This window comes from Megalopta genalis, chromosome 14 (assembly GCF_051020955.1).
Source record: "Megalopta genalis isolate 19385.01 chromosome 14, iyMegGena1_principal, whole genome shotgun sequence".
Taxonomy (NCBI): Eukaryota; Metazoa; Arthropoda; class Insecta; order Hymenoptera; family Halictidae; genus Megalopta; species Megalopta genalis.
This window is the reverse complement of record NC_135026.1, coordinates 5656568-5674718: the sequence shown is the minus strand read 5'-3', so window position 1 is coordinate 5674718 and position 18151 is coordinate 5656568. Positions and strand designations below refer to the sequence as shown.

Below are 18151 nucleotides of genomic sequence, written 5' to 3'. Positions count from 1 at the left end.
AACCAAATTATCCTACATAGACGCTCGCCGACGACTACGCGAATCGTTTAGAAATTCGGCGGGAAAATCGAAGTGGAAATTCTCGGCAACGATGAGTGCTCACCAAAGCTCTCTATCAAGACGATCCCGAGAAGCTCGTTCTCCTCATGTCCGGCTTAATCCGTCCGCAGTGACCGACACAGTTCCCGCGTGCCCGAGAAAAATCCCGCGAGCTGTCATCGCCGCCACGAGGAAGCTGCGAAACACCGCACAGAAAGCGATATCACTGGTGGTCCGTCGGAAAAAAAGACGAGAAAAACAACGCCGAGCGACTTCGCGAGTCCTTGGAGCACGGCGGTCGAACGGTGTCCGTTCCGGTCGAGCGTCGAAGCTGTCCGACGGGCCCGACGGTCTTCCAAATCCGCTCCGTCGACGGGCGAACGCGCGTCACCGTACGTACGATCGTCACACTCGCACTACGAACGACGGTTCACTCGACACTGAATATCGATGCTTATTCCCCGCGGATCACTCGCATCTGTCGTAGCACGCTGCGTAGCGGTCGGCTCGGTCCTCGAGCATTTAAATTCCCGTGAAGCCCGAGTGTCTCTCTCGTAGTATAGTCCTTGGCGGGCGGCAGCGACTTCGTTCGGCGATTATTTCGGCGGTGCTGCGGTCACCGACGGCTGACTTCAGTTCACACCGCAAAGCGGTTGGGTCCGCGCGCGGTTCGTTCCTGCGGCGGCGACACGAAACCGCGGGTACACCTGTTCGGCAAACACTGGTCGCAATGTAGGTCAGAAATGCTCCGCGGTGGAGTCGAGAACGACGCGAACGTATCGATAATTCGTGCGGGACGATCCGCGGAGATCGGCGCGACGGAACATGATAACGCGACGACCGGAACTGTGCCGCTGGATGGAGATGTTCACGGGCGAGCACGACGACGCACGAGCGGCCACGGCGTCCGCGAATGTCACAGGGAGCTGGCCGAGCACTGGTGCAACACTGCACTGCTTCGCGTCCGGAGCGTGTTCGTTCGACGAAGCGTGTTGGTGCGACGGTGCGCGTCAGCTGATCTTGTCCGGCGTCTGACAGCGGCGAGAACGAGCATTTGACACTGTGGTAACACTGTTGAACTTTCGGCGGATCCTTGTGGCAACGTTGCGGACGTTTCCGTAGCTGTTCGTCGGCTGTGGCCGCGCGAGAAGGACGACGGCGTTGCCGCGGAAGAATGAGGGATCCTGATTGAACGCGAGACCGTATTGCGGCGACGCGACGCACGGAACGACGAGTGGACGGAGCCGCTGCTGGCCGACTGCCGACGGTCGAACACGCTCGGGTCGCGACGATCAGCTGATCGCCACGCGCGCTACTATGGTAACCAACGTCACCGGGCTCCGGATAGGGCAGCACGCGCGCGCACCACTTTTGGTGCCGTCCCGCCGTCTGCGCAAGCCCGCCGGCGCGCGTCTGGCTGCGTCGACGGATTTTCGGGCGCGTGTGGAACCGCGCGACGCGACACACGTGGCCGCGAGGAGACGCGCGGCACAATGCTGGTCGGGACGAGCAGCGGCGGCGGCGGCGGCGGCAGCGGCAGCGCGCGGGACGCCGCCGACGTTGCCTCGCGGAGGGACCGAACGAAAACCCGTGCTTTTCGGCTTCCCCTCCGCGCCTCTGCGCCGCCTTTTTCTGTCACGATCCGTCCGTTACCGGCTCTCGCCCTCCCGGCCCCCGCGCGGCAGGCTGCGCGACACGCGACCACCACCGGTCAGCCTGACGATCACGACCGCGTGCGCGTCGCAAAACGCGAACGAAATACTCCGTGACTCGTCACTAAATACGACGCCGGCGACCGTGTCTCTCTCTGACAGGAAGGAATATCACGAGGCTAGCGTGACGCGAACGGCTACGTACGCCATCCGCTCGTGTCGGCAGTCGGGCGTGCACTGCCTTTCGGAGCCGTCGGTCGCTTCTCGATCCTCGACTCGGCGAGCCCGACTCGCTCGCCTGCTCGCGGCCTCCATCCCCATCGCGCCACGCTCTGCTGCTCGGTGCACGACACTGCTGCTGCTGCTGCTGCTGCTGCTGCCTATGCTGCTGCCTATGCTGCTTATGCTGCTTATGATGTTCACGGTGTAACAATACTTTTGCCAATTTCCCCCTCCCTTTAATTCAATTACTCGATATTTGTACAAATACTCGATCGTCTTAACTCCTTCGATTTTCATTCGATTGGAACTAGCGAAGTCCCCGTTTTAAACAACCAAAACGCTTATTGGGGGGGGGAGGGACAAATCTGTGCACTATATTTATTTAGTCTTTTAATTTATTTAATAATGTGTGTGTGTGTGTGTGTGTGTGTGTGTGTGTGTGTGTGTGTGTGTGTGTGTGTGTGTGTGTGTGTGGTCTCGAATTCAATGGTAATAGTTGATTTTCAAAATGTAGCAATAGATGTGCTGTTTTACATATAATGGAGCACAAGAGTGTCATCGGGGATTGATTAGTTATGTTTTTAATGTTTTTGGAATTTTATTTGTTGTAGTTCTGCTCATTTAAGCGCCTATTAGTACAACATTTTGATCAGATTGTCGGGTTTTGCTCGATAGCATTTGCGAATGTAATTTTAGCTGGAGGGAAATTAATGTACACAGCTTTTGGAGTTGTCTGTACTAATGGATTTGCGAATGAAACATTTTAATTTGTTTTGCCCGATGAACAAGTGCGTAATTCAGAAGCGGTTTTTATTTACAGGTGGGAAAGCAGGTGGATATCCTTCACTTGTTCGATGCTTTCGGTATTTGGACTCGCAGCTACATCTGCCGGCGTTAAATGGTACTATACGTTCACGGTTGATGGCGAAGCATTCGGTACGTTAGCGAGAATGAAGTGTACCTGAAGCTTTGTTACGTTATCAAGAACGAAATATGTTTCATTAGTGCAGTAAAAAAAAAAATGAGGTATATAGGATAGTTAATGGAGTTAGTGAGAACGATGTATATTTTATTACCTTGGTAAGGATGAAGTATACTGTATTACATTAGTAAGAATGAAGTATACTGTGTTACTTTAGTAAGAATAAAGTATAATATATTATTTTGAGTAAAAATGAAGTGTACAAGATAGTTTATGGAGTTAGTAAGAACGGTGTATATTCTGTTACCTTAGTAAGAATGAAGTATACTTTATTACTTTAGCAAGAATGAAGTATACTGTGTTACTTTAGTAAGAATAAAGTATACAAGATAGTTTATCGAGAGTTACTAAGAACGATGTATATTCTATTACCTTAGTAAGAAAATGAAGCGTACTGTATTACTTTAGTAAAATGAAGTATAATATATTACTTTAAGTAAAAATGAAGTATACATGATTTAATAAAAATAAAATGAATAATGAAGATGAAGTATACTCTATTATTTATGTAAAAATGAAATACATTCTTTTACGTTGGTAAAAACAAGTCTGTTCTTGCAACTTTCGGTAGAAACGTTAAGTTACCGTATGATCACTTGTTGAAATGTACAATATACTCGACTCTCGCTAACTATGCCTTTCTAACACCCTTCGATATTAAGGGAATGCAAAGTTAGAGAATAAGAAGATTTTTAACGACTCCGAGGGGTGTGCGACGATGAGGCCTTTGTAGATGGTTTGTGGATTCCTAACAACATTGATTAGCAGGGTTGGCATAAAAGGTGCTAGATTTTGTGCTAGATGAAAACATTAATTTGATTTTTGTTCAGATGCTTGGATCCTCTAAACGTCGATCGTTTGCACCAAATTTCTAAAAGAAATTGAAGAACCTGTGGGAAGACTCCCTCCCTGCCACACCATCCCCACTTCCAGACAAATCTAGTACCTTTCGCCGCGGCACTGGTTGACAGTGTTGCCAACTGTTTCACAAAGTGTTCCAGACCTGAAAAACCTTGTTGAGAGAAACCTCGTTTCTCCATGACCTCCCTGGTTGCAACCAGGGTTGGTGTGAAATTCGAGACTACGATTTCACAGCGATGGCAGCACCAATTGGTCCCAGGGGCTCCACGGTATAGGTAAAAAGGATGAAACGATGTTGGTAGCTCGGGCAAAATGAATTGAAGTGTACACGAATGCACCTTGGCATAAGAAACTATTGAGAACGAGATTGAAAAGTGTTTACGATACGAATGTTAACTGAAAGAACATTTGGCGTACAATGATACTGGAGAACACGCGATAATTATGCGTCTTAAGTTTGTCAGAACGCTGTTAGTGCTCGCGCTGTTAGGTAATATTATTATATGGCACAGAATATGGAGATTGTTCGCGGCGCAGAACACATTGAGATTGTTGACACCGAACGTGGTGACAACCGATCCGCCGCAGAAACTCCATCGCCGGCTGGCTCGTCTCGTCACTGTTGTTATAAGACAGTTCGAGAACTTCGAGAACGATGTTGCTTCCACGGTGGAGTCTGTTTTGGACTTTTTCCCGACCATACCAATTTTAATAGTATCTAATGAATTGCCGTACCCTCCGTTAGAATTGGATTTTGCCAATTATAGCATGCAAAATGTGAAGCTGATAAATTTACAACCGGATTTCAACACGTCTTACGACGAGAGAAATCCGCTTTTCTATGTACGTACGAAGTACGTATTATTTTTACCGGACGCGAGCAGACTTACCAATAAAGAAGTCGTACAGGTGAGCGTCTTTGTGTGTTTACATTATTCAGACACAATTGTTGGCGTCATTGGATTCAATCGGCATTAATCGAATTGTCTTGTTACAGGAGACCGTGTCGCACGCAGGAAAACTAGGTATAGTAATCGTACCGATAGGAAAGGCAAATTTGAATTGCATTAGCATAGATTTAAAAGTAAGAGAATGGAGCCTTAAGTTCTCAAGAATCGAGGGCAATGTATGCGACAGTGTAACTGGAAAACATGCTACTATCATCGAGACGAGGATATTAAGGAAGTTAACCGATCCTTTCTTGTTACCATTCGCAGACGCATTGTACATTCAAACGACTGCAATAAGTTCAAAGGTATCCAATTTTGGTTCAATCTTCTAATACTTTATAATACAGTCTCGATGCGACACAGTGTGAAAAGAGAAGAATGATTTAGTGCGATCTTATGATGTTATTACTTGTTCCTAGATTCATATACTGACAAGTTATCAGCTGAACGAAGGAAAGTTGTTACACACAAATCAGCAATCCCAGTGGAAATTACAAGAGCTACATCTGAATCGTGAACGAATAATGTTCGAAAAGTTAGGAATTAAGAAAGTTGTAAGGGAATCGGATACCATAGAGTGGTACGGTTGTTCGAGAGAAAGCAGCAGATGCTTTGGATCAATTGTAAACGGTATACCGTCGTATCTTTATCAAAAGAGATACACGCCACCTTGTTGTCTCTCAGGATTAAGAAAAGTTGCTCATCACGTGTTCGATCAGTTAGAAGAGGTTGGTGTAAGATTCTGGTTGGAGGGGGGATCTTTACTTGGTGCTATGAAGAACGGCGATATTCTGCCGTGGGATCATGAAGTACAAATAGGTGTAAATCGTGACGACCTTGAACGATCCCCATGGATCATCAAGGCCATGATTAAACCCACCGTCGACAACGACGGTTTCGTCTGGGAGAAAGCCACCGAGGGGGACTATTTTAAAGTGCAGTACTCGAAGATCAATCATTTGAACGTGAACATACTTCCGTTTTACTCGAAGAACGGTTCTATGACCAAAGCGGCATGGTTTCTGCATCAAAGGAATTTCCCGGAACAGTTTCTTCATCCGATGTCGAGCATTGAATTCGCTGGTAGGCAAGTGCCGTGTCCGAACAATATCAGGGATTTTTTAGAATGGAAGTACTTTAAAGGTGTGATAGAGAAACCAGAACTTCTCGGGAAAGTTTCGTTTTAGACTTTGTACTTGTGCAATTAGATAGATTCACTTTCTAGGAAAGGGTACATACGACTAGGAACAGAAAATATTTCTCAGCGAAACGTCCGAGAACTGGTCACGTTCGATTTTGACTGACATTTTGAAACTAGTTTCATTTTTACAAAAGTACAGTGTTTGCCAGAAAGCGAAGTTTAATGCCCAAAATTTTGCAAATGATTGAAACGGCAGTGTAAGGCAATGTAGTAAGGTTATAATGGTAAACCATTTTTCACAAAATTTTCTATTTTAACTGAAACTCGTCGAAACTTCTGACAGACATTGTATGAAAAGTAAAGATGTCTGTAAAATTTCAGCGAAATCGGATGTGACCGGTTTTCGCAAGTGCATTTCTGTATCAAGGTATAATTTAAATTACGTAGCTGATAACTATTTCTATACTTAATCAGACTTTACATTTTTTATTACCGTCTTAAGCATCTTAAATATCCTCTACTAAGAATTTAGATTAGGTCTTGCGTCGTAGAATTTCCACTCGAGATATATTATTTTCCGACGATTTATAAAAGTTTTAACGAACGGTGTCGTGAAACAGGAACGATCGTTAACTTGGATAGAAGAGGTTTTACAAAATACAGTTAAAAATGTAGGCGTTACGTGTTTCCTTTGCTTAGATCGATAAGAAAAGCTGCAGAGGAATTTGGCTAAACGTTCGATTAGCTTGACATAATTATTTATTTTTGAAATAAGAACTAATTTATTTCGTATTTTATTATCATTAAATTGTCGTATATGTGTATTCACAAGTTCCTAAATCGTACTTTAGATGATTTCGAAATTAATGTTTTGAAATATTTTGTAACTTGACAAAAAAGTTACAAGCATAAAATATATTTTCGAGTAGAACATCGTATTTACAATCGACTTTGTAAATGAAGTTTTGGGCGTTGTTAAGCCCGATGAGTTTTTCATTTAACTCGATAAAATGAATTGATGTGCCAAAGATTTGAAGTGATTTACGTTCTCTCGGAATTATTTTCTTTTACTTGTGTTGCGTTCTGTTGCACCATTTGGCCGAACCTTTAGTACAAATTACTTTCTAGAATTTCAACAATACTGTATATCGATCGGATTTATTTATTTATTACTTTAACATTAGCAAATGCTGTATCGTTCTTTTACATTAATTTATTTTGTTATTTATTTTGATAGTATTTATACAAATCACAAATCTTTTTCACTAACGTTACTGTGATATATCAGTTCTTTTTATATAACACGTTTACCAAATATTTCATTTAAGAACATATCTAAATTGTATATCGAATACTTTAATACTTAAGATTTTATTATAAAACTATCATAGACTATGTAACGTTTATTTCAAACGCATAAAACACGTCGGTGACCAGTGCTTGCTTTGACGCACCGGAGAACAATTAAGTCTGCTATGATTATTCTGCTTTTGCAGTTTCTTTTTTTATCTACTTTCGCAGTTTCTTTTTTTCTCTACTTTTGCAATATACAAAATACTCCACGCGCGACTTTATTACATGTGTACAATTCTTGTGAACTAATTTTTGTGAGATTTATTGAACAAAATGTTTTCGTTTTGCGAAGGAAATCAGTGCTCTCATGTGTATGGAATTGCAATGAAGTTGACATAAATAATGCTATTTACAGAACGGTATATTAAAGTAGTTTCATAATCGTTAAGATTTGCTTCTAGTCTAGGGTACACATGTCGTAGCAATTCTGTATACCAACATTCTATTTATAACTGATAGTCATATTTTTCATGTATTCTAAATTTAGTGCCAATTCATTTATAAAGACATAGGACACTAATTCTCTGTATTTTCTGTTATAGCGATTACCAATAAAATGTTACTGTTTATAAAACGTAAATGTCATATCATTCAATGCGGACGAGGATTCTACGAACAAGAAAACCGTTCTTTCCAGTCAAGTATTTTTTACCAAGAAATAAATTACTATGCTTGCTATATCATTTATAATCGAGAAAGAAATGCGAACACGTTTATGTCGGGGATAAAGTATAATTGAACTACGTCGCTGTTACTCGTACATCCTCCGGCGGTGGCAGTACAGGTGGTTCGCGTACAAAGCTCAGTAATTTTTCTAACTTCATGATTTCCAGATCCGCGTGCGTTAAATGCAATTGCCGCTTCGTTGGCTTCACTTTTATCCGAAGATTCGGCGAGAGCTTCAAGGTTGTCACTGTACCTCTGTATGCAACATGGTGGACAATTTAATGAAATGACAGTCTTAGATGCAGGGCTGGAGGAAAATCGATTTTTGAAGTAGTAAATGGACTATAAATATATGTATCTTTTTATGTAATACAAAATGGCAAACATTTCTTTGAAACAGTAATTACACATGCATGTTACGTAGTTAAATATATTTGGAGATGCTATCCCCATACGTAACTAGTATTTCAAGGGAACTTTATTTGCCAAATTCTGTATTACATGAGAAAATACAAATCATTTCAAGAATCTTGAAACATTACATGAGAAGATACGAACTATTTCAAGAATCTTGAAACATTACATAAGAAGATACAAACCATTTGAAGAATCTTTTAATCCACAGCCCTGCTTAGACGTTTCTGAGTAATACTTACTTATCGTCACCGACAATAATAAACGGCAGTTTGTTGTTAAACGCTAGCCGAGTTAATTTATTCTTCTTTTTACTAACCACTGCTTGGCTACATATCGGTCTATATTTGTTCACGTTCAAGTCGAACACCGTGACCTTTCCGTCGTTGGAAACACATGCCAATACTGTGGAACTGTACGGTGCCCATACAACGTCTCCAATTGGAACACCGAGATCAAACGCGAACAAAGGTTCCCTAGAAAAATATTAATCGTGTAATTTATAGAATTACGTTATCTATAGCAATACACTTGCTGTTGGCAATATTAGCTTCACAGGTAATGCTGCTGGCGTGACTCTCACATTCTATTGTCCTCCCATATCTTTATTCTCCAGTCGCCAGAGCAGCTCGCGAATATGTTCGAATTAAATTTGTTGAACACTATTCTGTACACCGGCATGTCGTGTGCCTCGTTATACGTTTTCATGTAAACACTGCTGTAAGCCGTATTACATTTATAAATTGTTCCCTCTTCCGTCCCTACCAGGAATACATTTTGATCAGCCGGATGGAATGCCAGGCTTGTTCCACATCCTACATTCAATAAACATTCTATAAACATTGTTCTCAGCTGGTCCAACAGGAATTACGCAAAGATATTCATTACCTATTAAAGTGATCATAGTACCATCTGGTCCAGGTATTGGAGGCCGGTCTAGGAAAAGTGTCATCACCGTTGTCAGTCCTAGATCATTCTGATTCAGTATCCAATAATTGATTTTCCCATCGATGCTGACACTGTAGAATGCCAAATTACCTTCTTCCGTGTCCGGTGCCCAGCATACCTTGACGAAGAAATATGTATGTGTTAGCGTTATTTCGACTGAAAATTACCGACTCGTTTGATTAATATGGTTTCGTTTAACAAACCTCCCACACTATACCTCCATGCTTTTGATGAACGTCGTTGCTCCTGTATTGCGGGGCCGTCGGTGGTAACATAATATTATAAACGGCAACGGAACCGTCCATTGCACCTGAATCACAAAAATAGACGTTAATGTTATTATTATATATATAATAATATATTATATGTATATATATTTAATAATGTTATTATTAAATAAAATAAAATAGATAAAATAAAGCAAAAAAATAAAATGGAATAGAATAAAATACATTAAATTAAATTAAACTAAACTAAAATAAAACACAATAAATTAAACTGAAATAAAATGAAGTACAATAAATTAAACTGAAATAAAATGAAGTACAATAAATTAAACTGAAATAAAATAAAACGCAATAAAGTAATCTGAAATAAAATAAAGTACAATAAATTAAACTGAAATAGAATAAAGTGCAATAAATTAAACAGAAATAAAATAAAATACAGTAAATCAAACTCGAATAAGTACAACAATTTGTACAACGTATTATTATTATAATATGTAATATGGAATATTTTAATTTTTAATCAACTACCGATGACTAAAAGATGTGGATGCTGTTCACTGAAGGCCAAAGACATTACCGGAGTCTCTATTTCACAGATCCATTCTGGATACGATGGATTTTTCAGACTGAATAAGCAAACTTTCCCATTTGTTATCGGACTATTAAATGACACTGCAATTTTACAGGTATCAGTGTACGTTTAGACAACGAGATATCGAAAATTTAATATTCCTGGCGTGACTTCGGCGAACCGTTCACAACAACCGATTCGGCTGAAATTTTGAAAATAGCTTAATTTACATAAAAACCCATTAGCGACATTCCCAGTAATTTTGAAAAATTTTATTTTTCGTTTTCGCTGAAATTCTGATTGCTTCCAGATGAGAACAACGATGTTTGTGACCGGTTTTCGGAAGCGCGACCGTATCTTTTATTAACTCGTTCCATAAGACACCGCGAATAAATCGTAGTATCTGCCGTTGAAGCATAAATTTGTGACATCGTGCTTCTTCGTTTTTTCGTAACTGAATTTCCACAACGGCAGCAACGATCCTTCCCCGTCCTTGAATTCGTCGCTTGGATCGTCCCAATATCGATAATCTAAAAATATTTATCTGTACATATATAAATTAAAATTGAATAAATTAAACTGAAATAATATAAAATACAATAAATTAAACTGAAATAAAATAAAATGCAATGAATTAAACTGAAATAAAATAAAATACAATAACTTAAACTGAATTAAAATAAAATACAATAACTTAAACTGAATTAAAATAAAATACAATAAATTAAACTGAAATAAAATAAACTTCAGTATATTAAACTAAATAAAATAAAATATAATAAATTAAACTGAAATAAAATAAAATACAATAAATTAAACTGAAATAAGATAAAGTACAATCAATTAAACTGAAATAAAATAAAATACAATCAATTAAAAATATATATGTATATTTCGTCGAATGCGTTATCATTATCTCGGCAATAATTACCCTGCGCGATATCGTCGAAGATATTTTGGTTCACCATTCGTTCCAACGTTTTCGCTGCTTGTAACATTCGAGCCGACATTGCCATCGACTGTGATTGCGCCTGCTTCTTCATGTCTTCCTTCTTCAGTTGTAAAATTGGAACCCTCTTCTCCTTTTCTCTCTCGCGTTGCTGTTGCGCGAAATCTTCCTAAAAACCAAGGTAAACGAGCCGCTTATGCGTTTCTAATTTAATCGGTTAAATGATCCACGTACTTGATACTCGTCGAAGATCGTCCATTGGAAGACGTGTGCGTTAAACGTAGCTGTCGGTGGTGGCACAGTTTGCGTGCTCATTTCCTGTAAAATTGTCACGTGATCGTTTAAATATTTTATTAAATTGAATGCGCAATTTTTGGGCAATTTGTGTGGAATTTATGTGGATTTTACGTGCAATTTATATGGAATTTATGTGGAATTTACGTGGAATTTATGTGGAATTTATTTGGAATTTTTATGGAATTTATGTGCAATTTTTATGGAATTTTCATGGAATTTTTTTTTATATGCAATTTATATAGAACTTATTTGGAATTTCTATGGAATTTCTATGGAATTTTTATGCAATTTTCATAGAATTTACATGGAATTTACATGGAATTTATATGTAATTTATATAGAATTTATATTCAATTTTTATGGAATTTTTATAGAATTTATATGGAATTTTTATGGAATTTATATGGAATTATTGTGGAATTTTTATATGCAATTTATATAGAATTTATATGGAATTATTATGGAATTTATATGGAATTTATATGCAATTTATATGCAATTTATATATAATTTTTATGTAATTTATATAGAATTTATATGGAATTTATATAGAATTTATATGGAATTTATATCCAATTTTTATGGAATTCCAAGAATTTTCAAAGAATATTTATGGAATTTATATGCAATTTATATTGAATTGAATTTGCATTATCTTACTCGTAAAGGATTAGTATACGTCAGAGCAGCCCTCTCGCAAAAGTTGAATTGATTTGGAACTTTCTTCGGTTTCACCGCTTCTACCTCTTCATCGTCCGCTTCAGCGTCAACTTCCGGCTCTTTAGCTTCTTCCTCGGCATCTTATCATTCATTCATAAACATTAAATTATCTAAAAATGTCATTCAAACTTCTCTACTATTCAATAATATACCTAAATAATACGCTAAAATAAAATAATAGAACGTTCGGATAGCAGAACATTTTAAAAACAAATGTTCGGATATTGGAGTCTCTGCTGCATACACATGTATGTATACAGTAACGCGCGATACTTCTTGCGATCACCACAACTATTCATTATACCTTCTTCCTCCTCTTCCTCCTCCCTCTTGTCTTCTCCCTCCTCCCCTTCCTCGTCTTCTTCTTCATCTTCGTCGCCATGCAAGAGCGTCGCCGCGTCCTGGAGACTCTCCACTGCACGAAGGGAGTTCATTTCATTTGAATAACACAGAGACCATGAACGCGAACAACGAATTTCCCTTCGCGGGATCTCACCGAGATGTCCGCCAGCTAATTGTATTTTCGCCTCTTCGGAATCCTTGTGCAATATCGTCCCCTGCACGTTCAGGATTGTCACCAAATGCGGGGGTGGAGGTAACTTAACGAACTCCTTCAACTTCCACGACCACTCAACCAAAGCATCCGGGACTCTCGTGTTGTGTATAGTGAGAACCCTAGCGATTTCTTCTTGCATTTCCTACGGATTCGACACACTATACACATAGTTATGATATTTCAAAAAAAACCGAACGTATACCTCTTCCGTTAATTGCAGCTGATCGTCCGGCTTCAGAAGAAGTTTCGCGCGCAGCCAGTCTATGTCGCCAGCTCCGACGAAGTCCACGCGGCTCTTCGCGAAGCTCATGTGCTACGTGCAAACGATTCATTTCAATGAAAAATGTTCTCACGATTTATAGTTACGTTCCAAAGCACTAACTCTTCCAAGATCCCGCTCGGACGGCTTCGACATCGACTTCCTTCCGTATGCCATCGCGTTGTTATCAGCTTCCCAACTTGCTATACAATAGGATACAACACCGTTGAATTGTCTACTCTGATTTATTTAGAACTCTAATTGCACCAAAGAACTCACCAATGTTCTTGTGATGCGGCGAGGAACGTTAAAATCTTTGTCTGGGGAAAGATATGTCAAATTTTCCTGGATTTCCTTTTTGTATAAACAATATTGCTGAACATATTATACAAATATCAAACACTGTATGATTACAATGAACTAGAAAAACAGCTTGAAGTTCTTTACATCAGATCCACCATTGCAAGATGTGGAGAAGATCTTTGGTTGCTTAGGAAACATGTTACAATTGTATATATGTATATAGTAGCATTAAAATGTATTCTAACGTACATTTCAATAAATATTATGTCGAATTTCGTATCAATTTATTATTAGCACTGCCGTATTACTAACACCGACATGCAAAACATGAGATTTCAAGTGATTTATTGATTTACGAAATTTTGTTTTTTTTTATATTTAATATTATAAAATACACACGATGCAGAGATATAATAATGCATGAAGTGTGCAGAGTGTACATTTCTGTGGAAATTGATGTTTATTTCATACAAGTGACTGGTGATAATGTTAAAATATCCCTGCAGTTCTATACATGAAAGAAAATCAATAACAGAACATACCATGATAATGTAAGCATGCTTGGTACTGAGATAAGGCAGATTCGTACAGAAATGCTTGTGAGTAAATATTTCGAAATCATGTGTGTATCTAAGCAGATCTTTCTGCTGGACAACGTAAATATTGTTTTTTCGTGTGCATTATGTTACATTCGAAAATAAACGATTATTTTTCGAATACCTGTTCAGAGTACCTGTGTACAAACAATGACTCTGTGTACATTATAAATGGACTCTGTGCATTGCAATTAGATGTATAAACGAGAAGAGGTATATTCTTAGCTGTTTTACGAGAAATTTCTGTGTATGCATGTGGTTATGTCAAAACAGTGTTTGGTTCTAAGTGTTCTGTGCGTTTCCAGATGAGATAAGAATATCAATCTTTCATGTGACAGAACAGTTTATCTTGTCATGGAAGATAGCGGAATTGACAGTGATCCAAAGAACACTGGTCGCGTAGAAGATGAAAGACTTTTTCTGGTGAACATATAACTTATTGTGCTTCACTTTACGCTTTCAATTTTGTTGGTTGGACGTGACAATAAATCTGCTTTTCCAGGGAAGCGATAGTAGCTGCAGCAGCAACCAGACACAAACATCTCAACACAATTCTACCACGAAGCAGCTACAGAAAAAACTTGGTACTTCTCGAATCATTAACTTACTTTGTGTTCACGTAACAGCATCAGTGTAAGACATTGATATTTCTACATTTCTCATGTTGCACAGAGGCACGTATCGAACAAGCCAAACGTATTCAACGCAGTTCAGACTACATAAAGTTACCAAAATACGATGAAGGAGGCAACAGTGGTAGAAACACTGTCGGCATGATCTCATTTCAAAGGCTTCCTATACCGAACAAGAGTAAGGAACATCTGCCTCTCGTTGAGTATTGGCACAGCGACAGTGAAAGGTAAGCATTCGAGTGTTCCATCGGATTATATGTGAAACGTAGTATAATGTTCCAATTTACCAGTGACACGTTGTACAACTAGTGTTCCAATTTACCAGTGAAACATTCTAGAACCATTGTTCCCACTCACCAGTGAAACATTATAAAACTAGTGTTCCAATTTACAGCGAAGGTGAGATGACCCTGTTCCCAACGTCGAAGACAAAAGATTCATCGAAGCACAAACAAGATTTGACCGATACGTTTAGCATCGAAGAGCTAAGCGAAGAAAGCGAGGACTCGTTGAACTTAGGACCAACGCAACCATCACCTGATTTAAAGTTTATGCAGTACCATGGTTGTACTGAGGATTGCCTTCGTTGTCAGTGCCACATATTGTAATTCATTGTTATGTATATGCTTTAAGTATATCGGAGATTAATTATTTTTTATGTGTTGTTGAATATTAATTTATTATTTTGACATTTTACATAACTGTGTGATCAGAAAATTTTATATATACATACATACATATATATATATACATACATACTATATGTGGGATCAGGACCCCCCAGACCAAAGTGTGGGACAACTAGGAAATGTAAAATTTTACGGCAGTGTTGTTGACTGGCCAGTCCTAAATTAGGACCCATAATCAATCCTAATCTCGAGAACACGGGCTCGCGCGTCCCGTTCGTCCGGTTTCTCTTTTTCTTCTTTCTTCTTAGCGCTCTGCAACGGTGTCAGAATTCGGATGGGGCACGGGGTGGGGGGAGGGGGAGCACCGATTATCATCGCAGGAGACGACGAAGACGACGATGCATGCGCCCGAACCCGTGAAGATAAGCACGATGATGTATGACCCGATGAGCTATGATGTATGATGACTGTGTTAAGATAGAAGAGACATTTTTGAAAACATGCAGACCCCCTCGGAGAACTTTTGGAACGATCCAAGAACAAGTAACATAATCGTCCACTGCAAGATTCCTCATTTACTCGAGGATCAACCACGAACCATAGCATTTAATTGCATGGAAATAGAAAATATCAAAGACGTCGACTCGGTGGTTTAATTGAAATTGAAAGCACCTTCTATCTTCTCTGCCAACGCCGGCGATCTCGTCGTCGTCTTCGATCTCGCTCCCGATGCAAGCCAAATATATTAAGTATTCAAATCATGTGATTCAAGAGATATCGATTTTTTTCTACTTTTCTATTCGTTAGAACTCTACCGATAGAACGTATCCGCAATCGACGATCGTGTTCAAGCTCGCGATTTCAGTGAAATTTACGGGAGAGGAATGGTTCACATTGTAGATACCTATTGTCATATGCACCGTGTAAAGTTCTACAGGGTGTCCCAAAAATGTCTCGCAATCCGGAAATGGGGGGTTCCCAAGGTCATTCGAAGCAACTTTCTCCTTAGCGGAAATGTTCTACGAGGCTCCGTTTACGAGTTATTAACGAAAAACGTATGGCGCCACGCCCCCGCTCGTCTACGCTCCGTCCTCGCTCTCCAATTGGTCCGCGTTTTTCGCTAATAACTCGTAAACGGAGCCTCGTAAAACATTTTCGCTGAGGAGAAAGTTTCTCCAAATGATCTCGGGAATATTCCGTTTTCGGATCGCGAGACATTTTTGGGACTCACTGTATTCTGCCCATAGTCGAAGCTTTTGCTGTAATTTTGGAGATATACTTATTGCAAATGATTTGTCTCTCGGTCTTTACCGATTCGAATGAATAAAGAATTGAAAATTTTCGACGTCGATTCCTTGCACCCCTCGCCAAGAATCCAAAAAAGCGTTTCAGATTTCACCGACGCGCCGAAGAAAAATTTGTCGAGCGCGTTTCATGCGCTGTTGGCACAATTTTTTAGCAGAGGAGATCGTCTCGCTCGTGAAATCGATTTGCTCATTTTCGTCGTCGGGGCACGCGTTTGCCCGGCGACTCCCGTGTAATACAAGAATGCCGGCGAATAGGATGCTAATTAATCGTTCGTACGCGGCGAATTAATTTTTCCCTCCGATACTCGGACAAGCCCGATTTTTAATTGAACCCGCAGGAAAGCGGCGCACGGAGAGAAATTAACGGCCTGCCGCTGGGAGAGAATGCTCGTTGCGTATCACGTCCACGTATAGGGTGAAACTTTTATCGTCGTACGAACGATTTCTAAAACGACCTCGTTGCGATCCAATGAAGCACGTTCGACTTACCTTAATTATTTATTTGTTAATTTATTTATCTATTTTTATTTCGTACAAAATAATTAGAGAAATGCTCGAATATCTACGGTACGGTAATTACAAATCCGGAAAGGTATTTACAAAGCACGTTGTCTTTGAAAGTTTACGTGAAGTATACGGGGTGTCCCGAAATTATGGCACATCCGTGAAAAGAGGGATTCCTGAGGTCATTTGAAGCAACTTTTTCCTTAGCGCAAATGCGATCCGCGGCTTCGTTCGCGAGTTATTGACGAAAAACGTGCGGCGCCACGCTCCCTCCCGTCCACGCTCCGCCCTCGCTCTCTAATTGGCCCGCGTTTTATGCCGATAACTCGTTAACCAGGCCGAATAGAACATTTTCGCCGAGGAAAAAGTTGCTTGAAATAACCTCAGGAACCCATTGTTTCCCGAAAGTACCGTAATTTTGGGACACCCTGTACGTGTATTGTCACATCGGATCGTCTCGATAAAGAGGCTGAATTAAGAATACGTGCCGCGTACGCACGGATTCCGTGCGTCTTCCGTGCGTGGAACGAGGCTCGAGATGGTAAACCGATGTACGACGTCGTGATGCATCGCGTATGAATATTTAAATGCACCTGGCCTCGCGTATTGCCCTCGTACATATAATATTATGTGAGGGAGACATATTCGCTGGCCGGCGTCGTCAACACCGCCGGCACGCTCGTAAATTCATTGAAAATTATGGCGTATTTTGTAACCAATTTGAAGCGATAAATCTCACCCCTTCGGGGTATGTGACAATCTGTAATGTGACCGCCGCTAATGTTCCATCGTTTATTCGCACGTACCATGCAAAGAGGGAAGAGGGACGGACGACCCTCCTTGAAATGGGATTCCGTCGCCGATTAACCACTAATTTCTACCGGATATCGTGGCGAGACTTCGATAATGAGAACGTCACTCTATCATTTTTCCAAACCGATGCAACCGCGACGCTTCGAACATTGATAAAACGATTTCACCTATTTTATAACAAAATGGGTCGCAAAATCCAATATTGAAAAATCAAATCGAATAACTATATACAATTAAAATAAATTAAAGAAATAATAAATAAATAATAAATTAAGTAAAATTAAAATAAAATTATATAAAATTACAACGAAGTTATATAAAATTAAAATAAATTGAAGAAATAATAAATAAATAATAAATTAAGTAAAATTAAAATAAAATTATATAAAATTACAACAAAGTTATATAAAATTAAAATAAATTGAAGAAATAATAAATCATAAATAAATAATAAATTAAGTAAAATTTAAATAAAATTATATACAATTACAATGAAGTTATATAAAATTCAAATAAATTAAAGAAATAATAAATAAATAATGAATTAAGTAAAATTA

General features: G+C 39.5%; 4 protein-coding genes across 8 annotated transcripts in view; 2 read left to right on the top strand and 2 right to left on the bottom strand.

Moving 5' to 3' along the window:
* LOC117225812 (uncharacterized) overlaps positions 1-1945 on the bottom strand; it is a 728572-nt gene extending 726627 nt beyond the window's left edge. Inside the window, exon 1 of the mRNA XM_033479588.2 lies at positions 104-1945. The gene's annotated coding sequence lies outside the window, so the exon portion shown is untranslated. The remainder of the gene's footprint in view (positions 1-103) is intronic.
* A 2076-nt stretch (positions 1946-4021) lies between these two features.
* LOC117225750 (ribitol 5-phosphate transferase FKRP) lies at positions 4022-7780 on the top strand. Its single transcript, XM_033479486.2, has 3 exons — positions 4022-4665; positions 4754-5011; positions 5126-7780. The coding sequence occupies exons 1-3, from the start codon at positions 4201-4203 to the stop codon at positions 5891-5893; spliced, it is 1491 nt and encodes a 496-aa protein (XP_033335377.1). The 5' UTR covers positions 4022-4200; the 3' UTR covers positions 5894-7780.
* Positions 7046-13539, bottom strand: LOC117225749 (dynein intermediate chain 2, ciliary). 2 transcript variants are annotated; one of them, XM_076526376.1, is made up of 15 exons: positions 13090-13539; positions 12934-13013; positions 12754-12864; positions 12492-12693; positions 12300-12410; positions 11936-12075; positions 11213-11296; positions 10961-11147; positions 10398-10559; positions 9987-10130; positions 9432-9538; positions 9169-9346; positions 8864-9095; positions 8523-8756; positions 7046-8121 (listed from the first exon to the last, which is right to left on the bottom strand). In XM_076526376.1, exons 2-15 carry the CDS (start codon positions 12985-12987, stop codon positions 7941-7943), a joined length of 2127 nt encoding a protein of 708 aa, XP_076382491.1. In that variant the 5' UTR covers positions 12988-13013; positions 13090-13539; the 3' UTR covers positions 7046-7940. The 2 variants fall into 2 exon arrangements, with proteins under 2 accessions (XP_076382491.1, XP_076382492.1); XM_076526377.1 differs by lacking the exon at positions 13090-13539 and having other exon boundaries at positions 12934-13024.
* Positions 11026-16312, top strand: LOC117225751 (uncharacterized). 4 transcript variants are annotated; one of them, XM_033479487.2, is made up of 6 exons: positions 13694-13712; positions 13842-13922; positions 14015-14132; positions 14212-14293; positions 14382-14568; positions 14736-16312. In XM_033479487.2, the coding sequence occupies exons 3-6, from the start codon at positions 14064-14066 to the stop codon at positions 14947-14949; spliced, it is 552 nt and encodes a 183-aa protein (XP_033335378.1). In that variant the 5' UTR covers positions 13694-13712; positions 13842-13922; positions 14015-14063; the 3' UTR covers positions 14950-16312. The 4 variants fall into 4 exon arrangements, with proteins under 4 accessions (XP_033335381.1, XP_033335379.1, XP_033335380.1 ...); XM_033479490.2 differs by lacking the exons at positions 13694-13712; positions 13842-13922 and adding an exon at positions 11026-11159 and having other exon boundaries at positions 14048-14132; XM_033479488.2 differs by lacking the exons at positions 13694-13712; positions 13842-13922 and adding an exon at positions 11031-11159.
* Positions 16313-18151: the final 1839 nt, after the last annotated feature.

Bases quoted from the DNA above. Each gene is read 5' to 3' on its own strand.
- LOC117225750 (XM_033479486.2), top strand. From the start codon at position 4,201: ATGCGTCTTAAGTTTGTCAGAACGCTGTTAGTGCTCGCGCTGTTAGGT. The intron at 4,666-4,753 runs GTGAGCGTCTTT...GTCTTGTTACAG, and splicing joins CCAATAAAGAAGTCGTACAG to GAGACCGTGTCGCACGCAGG. The intron at 5,012-5,125 runs GTATCCAATTTT...ACTTGTTCCTAG, and splicing joins CGACTGCAATAAGTTCAAAG to ATTCATATACTGACAAGTTA.
- LOC117225749 (XM_076526376.1), bottom strand. From the start codon at position 12,987: ATGGCATACGGAAGGAAGTCGATGTCGAAGCCGTCCGAGCGGGATCTT. The intron at 11,148-11,212 runs GTACGTGGATCA...CTTGGTTTTTAG, and splicing joins CGATCTTCGACGAGTATCAA to GAAGATTTCGCGCAACAGCA. The intron at 9,539-9,986 runs GTAGTTGATTAA...TTTGTGATTCAG, and splicing joins TCCACATCTTTTAGTCATCG to GTGCAATGGACGGTTCCGTT.
- LOC117225751 (XM_033479490.2), top strand. From the start codon at position 14,064: ATGGAAGATAGCGGAATTGACAGTGATCCAAAGAACACTGGTCGCGTA. The intron at 14,133-14,211 runs GTGAACATATAA...CTGCTTTTCCAG, and splicing joins AAGATGAAAGACTTTTTCTG to GGAAGCGATAGTAGCTGCAG. The intron at 14,294-14,381 runs GTACTTCTCGAA...CATGTTGCACAG, and splicing joins GCAGCTACAGAAAAAACTTG to AGGCACGTATCGAACAAGCC.